The sequence below is a fragment of the Rutilus rutilus genome (assembly GCF_951802725.1).
Source record: "Rutilus rutilus genome assembly, chromosome: 3".
NCBI classification, from domain to species: domain Eukaryota; kingdom Metazoa; phylum Chordata; class Actinopteri; order Cypriniformes; family Leuciscidae; genus Rutilus; species Rutilus rutilus.
The window spans coordinates 23,613,956-23,627,033 of record NC_140211.1 but is presented as its reverse complement, the minus strand read 5'-3'; the positions used below and the strand labels follow the sequence as shown (position 1 = coordinate 23,627,033).

The 13,078-nt window shown below is 37.3% G+C and overlaps 1 protein-coding gene across 6 annotated transcripts; it reads left to right on the top strand.

The window, feature by feature from the left end:
- The first annotated feature begins 6,342 nt into the window (after nucleotides 1-6,342).
- skor1a (SKI family transcriptional corepressor 1a) lies at nucleotides 6,343-12,684 on the top strand. Of its 6 annotated transcripts, none has more exons than XM_084405549.1 (9): nucleotides 6,343-6,589; nucleotides 7,665-9,360; nucleotides 10,027-10,117; nucleotides 10,273-10,353; nucleotides 10,452-10,520; nucleotides 11,059-11,133; nucleotides 11,242-11,305; nucleotides 11,484-11,549; nucleotides 11,847-12,681. In XM_084405549.1, exons 2-8 carry the CDS (start codon nucleotides 7,675-7,677, stop codon nucleotides 11,545-11,547), a joined length of 2,130 nt encoding a protein of 709 aa, XP_084261675.1. In that variant the 5' UTR covers nucleotides 6,343-6,589; nucleotides 7,665-7,674; the 3' UTR covers nucleotides 11,548-11,549; nucleotides 11,847-12,681. The 6 variants fall into 6 exon arrangements, with proteins under 6 accessions (XP_084261675.1, XP_084261670.1, XP_084261672.1 ...); XM_084405544.1 differs by having other exon boundaries at nucleotides 6,345-6,589; nucleotides 11,231-11,305; nucleotides 11,844-12,681; XM_084405548.1 differs by having other exon boundaries at nucleotides 6,453-6,589; nucleotides 11,844-12,681.
- Nucleotides 12,685-13,078: the final 394 nt, after the last annotated feature.

Here is a 13,078-nt window from a genome sequence, read left to right as displayed (position 1 = left end):
TACTGTTTGCACATAAAGGTGATTTTTTCTAAATAAAACTTTTCAGATCTCATTGTTTCATTTATCTGCATTTCATAATGTTTCCCTACACTCTTAAGAAAAATGGTTCTAAACAGTACCAAATTAGGGTTCTTCGGCTTGTAACAATAGCAGAACCCTTTTTGGTGCTAAGTAGAACCGTTTTAATAAGGTTCCATAAAGAACCATGCTTTGAAAGGGCTATAGGACCTTAATGGTGGTATAAATAACCTTTTCAACAATATTTAATTTCATTAGTATCTTCATATTATTATTATTATTATTACTACTACTATTATTTATTAATTTTGTTTTTTAGTCCCCAACTGTCTGGTATTATATCTCGTTGCATCTATTTGGGTTTTATTTATTTTTTTAAAACAGCATGTTGTCAATTAGGTACTTTTATTTTTTATTGACATGGCAGATTGTAGCAAAAATGACAGTGGTCTAATAACAGTTGTTAGCTGAATACATTAATAAATAACAAATGACATTGAACACGATATAGATGTAATAAAGACCAGGTTCCAGTGAAATATCTTCACAATCCCCTATGATGTCTTTACGTCCTTCATTATGTGTGCATTCTGAGTGGCAGGTTCTCTGCAGATGATGAGGTTATGGTATGGGACAGCATCTGAAATACACAACAGAGTTTAGAGTTACATTGTGTCTCTTCCATTTTATTATGTAAAAACAATTATGTTCATGAAGGCCAAAATTAGCAAAAATGGACAGAATGGGCCCTTTACCATGTTAAAAGAAAAAAAGTGATATAAAAGCATGAGATAGCGATAAAAATAATAATAATCAAACAATATGGATCATAAATTCCATATCTCTTGTTACTTTGTGGAGAAGAGAAGATGAGTATCCTTAACTGAACAGAGGTGCTCACACTTACATGTTCTGTTAAACTAAAAAGAGAAAAGGACATGATTGTTAGGAAATGATGGTTACAATTTTTAAAGTTATAATTTATAGACATTTTAAGAAAGAAATAATTTACCTGTTGAGAGTATGTTGACAGTCTGTGTATAGTTGTATATCTGAGCTCCAGAAAATCAGCAATGAGGAGGTTTTGACAGTTAAAGATTTGAAAAACAAAAAGGCGGGAATAAAGAACCCTAAACTCTAACTCAAAGAACCATTTCAGCATAATAAAGGGTTCTTCAGGACGATACGTTTCTAAATAGAACTGCTACTACGTGCACACTAAAAAATGCAGGGTTGTTTTAACCCAAATTTGGGTCAAATATGGACAAACCAAGCTGTTGGGTTATATTTAACCCAAATTTGGGTTATAACAACCCTGCATTTTTTAAAGTGTTTGAATAACTTTTAAAGAACCTTTTTTTCTTTTCTTTTTTTTTCAGGGTATTTTTCAGGGTATGAACTAGTTTTATATGATAAAAAAAAAAAAAAGGTTTTAAGCTGGAGCTAGGTTCGTTCAAGTTGCCACAGTTCTTCTGGATTTAGTCTGTCTCTGGTTTTTTTTTCCGTTTTTTTTTTTCTTTCTGATTCTTCATGTAATCCCAGATGGACTTGATGTATTTTTCAGGGTATGAACTAGATTTATATGATTTGTAAAGAAAACATGCAGAGCGAGGTTTTCTCTGAATAAAACTCAATGCAAGACTGTATGGATTTGACCATGAAATGTTTGATTAAATGTAATTACATGTGGCTATCTGTATTCTGAAAGCCTGTTTAAGTTATTTATAAGATAAATAATTGATATAGTATTATAAACCTACTTCCATCTTCAAAGACTATTCATTTAAACATACTCCTCTGGGTTGAGTTTATTCCTCAGATGATTAGCATTACATAGTTTACACTGTGTTTGAAAGGATGGTATTTGATTACACATAATTCATTAGTGGTCATGGGATGCAGTTTTGGTCCAGTGTTTTCAGAGTGTTGGGGTCCATACAGGATGGCTACAATGAGGAGGACAGGAATCTGATACGGAGGTCGGAGTCACTCTCCTCTCCACATGAGTGCATATTGAACCGGATCAGTGTTCGTGTTCACTTACACCGTCCAGCCTTAATGTTTACAACAACACTGTGCATCGGATGTAACATTATGGTGATCAATACAAAAAGCATAATGAATATCCAGACAGAATGATGTTAGAGAGAATTTGTGTGTGTGTGTATGTACGTATATATAGCCTATGTGTGTGTGTATATATATATATATATATATATAATATATATATATAATATATGTGTGTGTGTATACAGTATATGTATATATGTGTGTGTGTGTGTATATATTTGTGTATATATTTATATATATATACACACACACACAGTCCTGAGCAAACGTCTTTGGCACGTTAGTATTTTCACCAAAAAAATGGTTTTAAGCTGGAGCTAGGTTCGTTCAAGTTGCCACAGTTCTTCTGGATTTAGTCTGTCTCAGTTCTTTTCTTTCTTTTTTTTTTTCATGTAATCCCAGATGGACTTGATGGTGAGATCAAATCTCCATGTGGAACAGATGGGCTGTTGTCAGACTCCTTGTGCATACAAAAATCTCACTAGATTATTACAATTAATGGCTAAATGAATTTTTGAAAATGTACACTGATATTTCCTACTGACACTACAGTAAAATATATAAATAACTTGCTTAAAACAAATGTATTTTCTGAAAACACTAACATTTTGCAACTAAGACTTTTGCAAAGTATGGATATGTATATATATATATACACACACACACTTACACATTTTGTAAGTGCAATTTTTGCTATATTCTCTCTCTCTCTCTCTCTATATATATATATGGTGAAGAAGATTAGGCAGTCTTTGTTAATGAAAAATATAGCCAAACAACTAGAAGTAATTTTGTCCCACAGATGCATTTTAGGGTCAAACAGCAGTCCAATCAAACCGGACTGCAGTAGGAAGGTCTCGTTAGAGCAGCAGTATGTGGACCCCCAGCCCAGCACCTATAAAGCCCCTCAGTATTCCTCCTCCTTCAGCTGTTGGGGCCCATATACTGATGCACTAATGCGACCTTTTCTCCTGCAGTCCAGTTTGATTTGCGCGGGGGCCGCACGAGCACTGAAAGACCTGTTCACAGCCATTACCAAGATTCCTTTATCAATGTCTAGTAATTAAAATGTCACCACTTAATTTTCAGGCCATGGTGAACCTCTTGTAGCAATCCTTTCCTAATAAAAACAGTAATCGAAACGCTATTTTCACTCGAAACAAAAAGGTTGCGGCAGGCGACTCGAGGGTGTCAAGGCGACAGAGATCAATATGAGAGAAGCTGATTGATCTCGCGCTAAAGTGAAATTTATTGGGGTCGTGCTTTTATACTGCGCGGATATAACGGTGACTGTAGAACACTGCTTTTCAGCTGATGCGTTTATTAAACCTCTCTTGCTGAATTAGTCTGCCTTTGATTTATGTGCCAATCTTCGCAATGACCTCCAGAACAGGATCTCTTATTTTTCTAAAACACACTGGTTTAAATCTGAAGGGGTTCTTATGTGAACTTGTTAGTGCGTTCTTTGAACAGAATGAGCTTCTTGGTAAAATAAAATTATAGATTTGGTGTAAAAAAAAAAAAAAAAGTTATTGTGTAATTTATATAGACTTAAAGATGTTATTCCGTATGTTTAGCTGAAAGTGGTTTTTAAAATTCAACCTTAAAAAAAAAAGAAAAGAAAAAAAAAGAATCGCTGTGGAAATAATGAGTTGCCTGATCTCATGGTCATTGCCTTTAGTTCTCTGAAACGGCAACCAGAGGGCATCAGTTCAAACTGTCCGGCTGATGATGGCATTAGCCTTAAAAGGCATTCCTTTAAAAAGAACTGCTTGTGCCAGACTCACTTTGATAATACTGACTAGGCTACTCATTCTTTCTTGTCTATTCTATTTCAAAGACTTAGTTGTCCAAACCATTTTTCACCACACTGACAGATTGAAAAATAAAGATAGTTTACTTCGGTAATACGGTAAATTCTGATGTTGGACTAGATCTCATTTCATTGAATTGTTTCCTCCCTCCACATTTGCTTCATAACTTCATGTGCGGTAGCATAGCCTACTACAACTAATTATCTTTTTTTTTATTTTACAACGTATTTAATCCTAATGTTATTCAAAAAGATCATATGCAGGGCGATATTTAATAAAGACGTTTTTCCCCCCAATTCTTTCTTAGCTACTGGCCTATATAAAGTTTCTTTAATTAGTTTACTCATGCCCGTGTAATATAATAGCGCGTATATTAATGAGCCAATAATGGCATATGTCGTCCTGAAACACAATATTTATCGTATTGATTCAACCGTTATGTAAAAACAATCATTGATTATTTAATAGCATGTCAAAGAGGTTACTAAGCACATCAAGTTTAATACAGTAACCTGGTCGGTAGCCTACTAAAATGAATAGGACATCGTAATAGACTATAGGCAACCTTTAAATTAATATAAATGCCTTTTTGTTTGAGAGATTGCAATATTGTGAGGAGGTACATTACCGTGAGTGAGTTACACATTTTAAAGGGATATTCTTCTAAGGTCTGATGATGGCAGGATGGCTTTGTTTAAAGAGGGTGTTGTGGGAGGATCCAGTCTTGTAGGACATGTGAGCCCCTGTCTCCCCTCCATAAACGCTAACAATGCTGCTGAGTCTGACCACTAAATAATTCACAAGAAAGGAATAATTACAGAATAAAATTGTAATTATTGTTGGGCCAGAACGAAGCTTCTTGGTTGTGAAAGAAGACACGGCAAAGCAGATCTGGTTAAAGTTTCCCTTCCTATTAATGTTGAATTAGGTTAAGCCGTGGCCTCATGGTCACAGACATACTGAGCATTTTTAAACTTTCCCATGTTTTCAACTCTGTGTGACGATATAAGTTAACTATACCTTCGACATTTATTTTCATTTATTTATTGCTCGAATTTTTTGCAAAAAAAAAAAAAAAAAATCGCATCTATTTATCTGTCAAATAGCCTTATACAACATATAGCCTATAGATACATGTTCAGTTCATGCAAAATACACGTAAACGCGAACTAGGCAGTTCTGATGTAATGTAGCTGAGATGAACCATTCCTCTAAGGCAATTTTTGACATAACTAATTGATTCGGTTAATTGTTAAAATTTTTTATAATTAATTACCGTTCAATCAAAGCTCTTTTTTTGAAAGACTGCATGTAGCTTAAAAAAATGGACCTTAGCTGAAAATTGAATAATTAAAATAACTTGGTAATATTTTACAAAATAATAGGTAGCCTAAATGAAAACAAGATATAGACTATCAGTTATTCAAAGCAGACTATATAGTGGATTTGTTCTGCTTTGTTTGCAGTGTCTCTTTGCGAACCCTCATAAGTGGAAGACGCGGACTGAAACGCGTGACTGAGTGATGATGTTACCTGTCCTGAACACATCGCCAAAACATTTCTGAGAGAATAACACTTTTCCAGTGTCGTATTCCAAAGTAGACAGCACAACTTTGCCCGGTTCGATATTGATATCTTTACGTCAAGACATAGTGGGGTTAACTGTAGGGCATTGATCAGGTTTTAAATAGTTAATACGGCCATATAAGGTTGCACCACTTACCTCAGTCCATTGCTCTGATATATCACTGTTTGTACACACTAGCCGCTCTCACTGGCTGGTGTGTTTAACAAATGTGCATCATTCATTCACCGGGAGACGTGACGTAAAATGCGATGACCGCGAGCTTCTAATGCAGTTCATAGCCTACTGCGTGGCCTGTGGACATGTTGCCTAGAGGAAATGTTCAATGCAAATTCATAATGATTTATTGTTTGGTTTCATAAGTGTCACTCAAACATGAACATTATTAAGTTCTAAAATTCATTGGAAACTTAGGCCTATTAGTCTCTGAGAAAAAAGACGCAGGTGTACATGACATGAGTGGGGTGGGGTGGGGGGGATAAGCATCATAATTTACCGTTGTTCATTGTTCTTCACCGATCATATTCCGCCGTTATTCATGCGCAATCGACTATGCGCAAAACCGCTTAAATTACATTAAGCTCCCTGTTTTTGGTGGCATCTATCTATCTATCTATCTATCTATCTATCTATCTATCTATCTATCTATCTATCTATCTATCTATCTATCTATCTATCTATCTATCAAGCAGCTCAACTATCAAGCAGCTCAACTATCAAGCAGCTCAACTATAAATTGGCAGTGATCTTTGTTTTGGAGTATAGTGGAAGCAAACGGTTAATACCAGAATCGGATTTGATCACAGTGGGTGTGCCTTCTTATTCTTTTTGGCGTCCCCTCTCTTGAAGTAGATCGCGCACAACCTATTAAGAAGAGGCACGAGCTCCGGGACTGCCATGTGGTCACTCGGCTCGCGCTCCCGTCACCACGCACGAGAGCTGAGTGGGATGGAAACTCTAAAGCTGTTTTGAGAGGGAAGACTCTATCCAGCCTCGCAGTTCTCATCACGCACTACAGGCGGACGATTTGTCCTTCTTGTTTTAGGCCTGTTAATTTGACGCAAACACACTCGCTCATTTGACTCCGTTTCCTCATAAAAAGGTAGGTTTCTTTTTTTATATTTATGTTTTATAATAAGTTGTTCAAAATTATAATCAGCCTTGTATTTTCTTAAATTAACGCGCTTATTATTGTCCAAATAATTTCTGGTCTGTATTAAACGAAATGATTAGGACTCGGAAGAAAGATTGGCCTGTAATGTTTTAAAATATGCTGATCCTTGATTACGAAAGAGAATTTATAGCACCTAAATCAGGCGATTCAAAATAATACGACAAATCTAAAGAATATTTATACGTAAACATTAAAACATTAAGGAAACGAAAATATGTGCAGGACTGAAATATAACGGCTCCTTGCGCAGTGGTTTAATTATAAATGAAAAACTTTTATTAACAGATCAAAGTCGAAAAACACAGGCTGTGTAATTAGCCTACACTGAAAGCGGCTTACAGCTTCTTTTCCTTGTTGCTAAGCTTATTGGAGTAGCTAAAAGATCCTTCCCTTCTGCCCCCTTTGCGTATTAGCGCCGTAAGAGGCCTTTAAGTAATCGCTCCGGCTTCTTAGCCGATTTGGATACATTAAGCAATGATGCAGGCTCTCAGGTCAGAGAGTGCGAGCTTTTAAAGATAGTGTTAGAGCCGTCAATATTGTCAACCTAAAAAGCCAAGTATTAATTTTAAATATTAATTAGTAGGCATAAAGCTGTTAATAATAGCCTACAGTCTGTAACACAATTCTAAAATAATTATTGTAATTTTTAAAATAACATTTAGGCTATTATCTTGCAAAGGTAATTCTATAATGAAAAAAATACTAATGAAAAAACTAACTAATTGGAAAGGAGACATGTTAAACAAACAAAAAAGCCAATACTGCCGTTTTAATTTTTTTATTTATTTAGCCATTTTATTGAAATAATATTGCAGGCCTATATTATGATAAAAATTAAAGATAATAATTATAACAAATAACGTGTTTATATTAGGATAACGCTTAGGCTACACAAAGCAAACATTGATTGATAATCTCTCAAGAGTTGCATAAAAAAAAATACAACTCCAGTTCTTGAATTGTGTGAGTGTAATTTTGTACGTTTCTGACTCGTTCTTCACAGACTTCCAGGAATGGAGTCGATACCCGGTCAGCTTTCCACGGGACGAGATGCTTGCTCTTCCCCTAACTCGAAGCAAGAACTGCAGCCTTATTCTGGCAGCAGCTCGCTGAAGCCAAATCAAGTGAGTGAGGCTGCGCTGTACGGAGTGCCCATCGTCTCTTTGGTCATCGACGGCCAGGAAAGACTGTGTCTGGCGCAGATTTCCAACACTTTACTGAAGAATTACAGCTACAACGAAATCCACAACAGACGCGTGGCGCTTGGAATTACGTGTGTGCAGTGCACACCGGTGCAGCTGGAGATCCTGAGGCGCGCGGGGGCCATGCCCATCTCCTCGCGCCGCTGTGGCATGATTACCAAACGCGAGGCCGAGCGCCTCTGCAAATCTTTCCTCGGGGCTCACAACCCTCCCAAATTACCCGAGAATTTTGCATTCGATGTTTCACACGAGTGCGCCTGGGGCAGCCGAGGAAGCTTCATACCTGCGAGGTACAACAGCTCCAGGGCAAAATGCATCAAGTGCACCTATTGTAATATGTATTTTTCACCCAACAAATTTATATTTCACTCGCACCGCACACCTGAGTCTAAATACACACAGCCGGACGCGGCCAATTTTAATTCATGGAGACGCCATCTAAAACTCACCGACAAAAGCTTGTCTGATGACATTTGTCACGCGTGGGAGGACGTCAAGGCCATGTTTAACGGCGGGAGCCGGAAACGGGCAATGCCGGGGAGTGGATCAGAAATGTCCTCCCCGCTAAAACCGCAGGCTTCTGGTAACATCACGCAGACCGCTTCCCCTGACATTCCTCACAAAACTTTGCGCTGCGACGACAACCGTGGCAACCTCGGTTTAACCAACAGCGTGCGTAACTACCCGGTCATTCCTGTGCCTAGTAAGAGTTTCAGCATGCTCCAGAAGATCCCGCCACCCATCTTCCCGCATCCGTATAGCTTCCCAGCATTTGGACTGTGTCAAAAGAAGGATGATGGAGTTGGTGAGCAGAACAAGACTAATGTACCTGGTGTGTTCTGGCCAGGTGCGAAGGACGGTATCTATCCATCGTTCCCCATGTTTTGGCCCACCGCGGGCAGCCTGCCGCTCTCATCCTATCAACCAACACAACTAAAACCGCACACGGAGCTCATGAGTGCCCGGCAAACCGAAGCTGAGATGTCAGAAAGCGAGCGGGGAGGAAACACACCTAGAGACAGTCTGTTCGACAGCGAGCGCTGCTCCAGCTCGCAGTCCCTAAGGAACGACGAGGACAAATCTGGGGACGAGGCCAGGTCAAGTGAGGGTCAACCCAGCACCCCCAGAAAGTTGAGCTATATTTCTGCGTTCAGACCAGTCGTTAAAGATGCAGAGAGCATAGCCAAGCTCTACGGAAACAGGGACGCGTACAGCGGAGCTCATCCTGGCCATTTGTCGCCAGACTTTGTTAGTGAGAGCTCCAGCTACAGATCAGCCTCTCCGTGTGTTGATAGCGGGGAAGAACCAGATGTGGACGTGGAGACACACAGAATTCCAGATGACGAGGAGTCTATACAACTTTCCGTGGATGATCGGCAAAGTCCCGTGGGAGAAAACAGTCCAACGCCGCAGCCGGACGATTACAGTGACGCGGGCTCCCCTGAACACAATCAGAACAAGCAGGTGGCAAAGAAGAAAGATGCCATTGCTTTCGATGTGAGTCACATAATCTATCACATTCAGTGGTTTTTAAACCATCTGAATCTATCCAGTATTAAAACATCAAATGCATATCTACAGCTTAGTGTAAAATTATTTTAAATCAACAAATTGGCACACCCTGAATAAAAGAAGTAATTGCTCCGAATGGCACTTGTCTGATACAGCAGTCTTTCAGCTCTAATAGCGAGTGATGATGACGCCTAATTATGAGCCTATGGACTCTACATTTATACTTTTCTATTTGTAACACTTTGTAATTTGTGTTGTTATGGATACAGCTCGTTTAAATTCTGTTTATTAGTGTAGAACGATCTAAATAAAAGAACACAGCGGCGCGTAATTATAGTAAATTAAATGTTTAGAATGAATGGTCATTTCTGTTGTCGCCCGCGGGCTATTAGTGCATTGGTTTAAGGGTTCCCCTGTGGTTACTGCACAAATTATTCTCTTTGTCTGTCCATCTGACCGAATTTACCTTGTAATACGAGTAATTTGCCTTGATGTTGCCAAATAGCCTATTTGTAGATCATTATAACTTAAGAGTAGCTAGGCCTACTATTAAACGCAGTCTGTTGTCTGACGCATGGTTGCGTAAGAAAAAAGAAAATGATGCATAATTGGGCTTGTATTTATTTTGTAATGTTTGGATAATTTTTGCAGGTGTACTCAAATGAAAAGGAGGGAGCATCTCTTCAAAGCACACTGCCATGTCTGGCCTCTAAACTTCCTCGCGCCGTGCCGGAAACAAATGGTAAGGCAATTTAATAAACTGAGATTTAAATGTAGGCTATAATTCATTAGTTTCATTTTAACAACTTTTATTTTGATCAATTTCTAGAGAAAGTATAGGCTATTGAATTATGCACTCTGAATAAGTGACCTGCTAACAAAAATATTTCCCTTTAGAATCACACATTTCAACTGACGACGAATGTGAATCACAAAAATCCTGTTCGGACCAAATTAGCGTTAGCAAAGAGAACCCAAGTGAGTAGCAGATCGAAAAAATATTGTATAGTTTTTTTTTTTTTTACTATATTAGCCTACATCTTTGTAATAATAATATATTTCTTATTTTATGGCAGGCGATGCTGCATTGAGAAGAACTGATAACAGATTTAATTTCGAGAAAGACATCGAAAATATGGCGAAAGGTACACGAGAGTTAACATTTAGACGTTTTATAGACAATTTTGTGTTACAAAATAACTTGACCAATTACAAATAGCCTATGGATGGCAATATCTTTTTATGATTAATTATTTAAACACAGATTCATCAAGGAATTGTCTATTTTTAAGTCAAATAGGCCTTTTTGTGTAGTTTCCCCCTTTTATGGACGCATTATGCATTTAAAAATGAGTGTAATTGTAAAACGGTTGTGTATTATTGAGAATTGTCCTTGAACTGCAGACGATCCACATTGCCAGGCTCGTTTTCCACACACCCCTCAGGCAACTGTCCTAATTATTTTGCAATGTCATGCTTGAGAACACGGGGACCGTGTGTTTAGCCTTAGTAACCTAAATAGCGCTATTAGACAAGAAAATCAAACAGAGAGTGAAAATGCATAATAATAATAAAAAAAAATTCAGAAAAAAGATTGCTGCTTACTCAAAAGCTATTGAAATAAGTGTGGTGATTAAAAGTCACAGTGTATGATAAATTATGTGATTTCTATGGTTTCCACAGAGGAGCTCCAAAAGCAGCTCTTGGAGCAAGTGGAGTTGAGGAAAAAACTGGAACGGGAATTTCAAAGTTTGAAAGGTAATTATGAAGTGGATAGTATATTCACAACATGATTTTATTTGCTAGCCTACATGATTTCTTCAATTTATAACTTAACACGTGTTGACTCTAACAGATAATTTTCAGGATCAAATGAAGAGGGAACTGTCTTATCGAGAGGAGATGGTCCAGCAGCTGCAGATTGTTCGAGGTAATGCAGATTTTGTACTACTGACAAAAAAAAAAGGTCAGTTTAGAAAAAGTAACACTTGCATATTTTCAGAAAGACTGAATTTTAAAGAAAATATTAGGTCACAGGGAATCCTAAACATTTAATGTTTGTGACCCACCTCAAATGATTTATTCATTTTTCTTTTTATTTTATTTAGACACATTGTGCAACGAGTTGGATCAGGAGAGAAAGGCTCGTTATGCAATTCAGCAGAAGCTTAAAGGTAATTTAGAAATATAGGCTACAATACACTATCATCCATTAAAGTGGAATGAAAAAGATTTTTTCACATTGTTCCAAGAGAATTACAAAAGAAATATGCAAGTGCTACTTTTTAAATGTACTTAAAACGCATGTTTGATTAAGTGTAAATAATAGAAATGATGATAGCTTTCTAATCTTCATGTATTAGACATGTCATTGTGTGACGTACAGTATTTGGAGAATAGTTGCATGACTCAGTAAAGGATTAGCTGTTGTGCCGTGATTCTTTGAACTCAATCAACCTTTTCCCTAGAAGCTCACGACGCTCTTCACCATTTCTCCTGCAAAATGCTCACTCCACGCCACTGCACAGGGACCTGCACCTTTAAGTCGCCCCTCTTACCACCTTAACTTAAAGCTGCAACCCAGGATCCCAGTGACATCTGTAAACCTCCCCTAAAGGAATTCTCCATTTACACTCCGTTTGAGAGGTTCACGGTGTGCACACTGAACACTGAGGACTGCTGAATCACAATCCATCCATGGCAAGTGGCATTTGAACAGTCTACTGTGGATGAAAGTGTCTAGGATTACTTAAGGAAAACAGAGTAAAACTAACCAGAGGATTACAATAAACGTTCAAATAATTATACTGTTACTTGTGTAAATAGGTTGATTTTTTTAAACAATAATCCATAATATGTGGCAATGTGCAATGAACTGTATAATGTGAAATTTCATAAACTGGAATTGATTATTCTCATTATTTATGTGTTTTTAACATGTAATTGTTTTTCCCTAAATGAATTCACTGATGTGCTATCCCAAATTAATTGTGTATCATCAATATTAAGCACTTTAAATAAGCAACATTTCAGACCAATCTATCCAAAATGATTCAACCCCAAAATTATTCAAAATCAGCTGTATGTCATATTTATGTATACAACAAACACAAGTTTGAACAAGCACTTATCCCATATTTCCCATAAACAATTGAGAATACAGCTAAAGTTGTTATTCCACAATCCACATCACAGTGCTCAAACTAAATGTCATAAGACCTCTGGAGAGTTTCTTTTCTTTCTTTTTTTTGTCAAAAATAAAATGATCTCTTGCCTCATTCTTCAATAAAAAGTTCGATCAAAGCCACAAGTATTGACTCGTGAATTCAAGCTATTTCCTTCACATTTGTAATACTTTTTAACTGTCACGAATTAAATAAAATATTTTATCACACAAATTCGAAATCCAGAAACTGCTTGGGCACTTGAAAACATTTGCCTGACGCATAGGCTACCCTAAGACGAATAAAATAGCCTATATAAGCCTATATTGAACAGCAATATTTAAATATGTTATGCCTATTGGTCCTTTCCAAACAATACAGCTTAATAATTTCCAATAAATATATGTTTAGCCAGCAAAATGTGTTCAGTAGCCTACTATTTTTTATAGAGCTGCACACTGCAAGCGCACTCAGCGTCTATTACTGTTGTGAAATACAACACTTCCATCTAGTGGTGAAAACAGACACTGCACATTCCA

Excerpts from the sequence above, each read along its gene's own strand:
- skor1a (XM_084405544.1), top strand. The coding sequence starts at position 7,675 with ATGGAGTCGATACCCGGTCAGCTTTCCACGGGACGAGATGCTTGCTCT. Across the intron at positions 10,354-10,451 it reads CGTTAGCAAAGAGAACCCAA|GCGATGCTGCATTGAGAAGA; the intron begins GTGAGTAGCAGA and ends ATTTTATGGCAG. Across the intron at positions 11,550-11,843 it reads AATTCAGCAGAAGCTTAAAG|AAGCTCACGACGCTCTTCAC; the intron begins GTAATTTAGAAA and ends CCTTTTCCCTAG.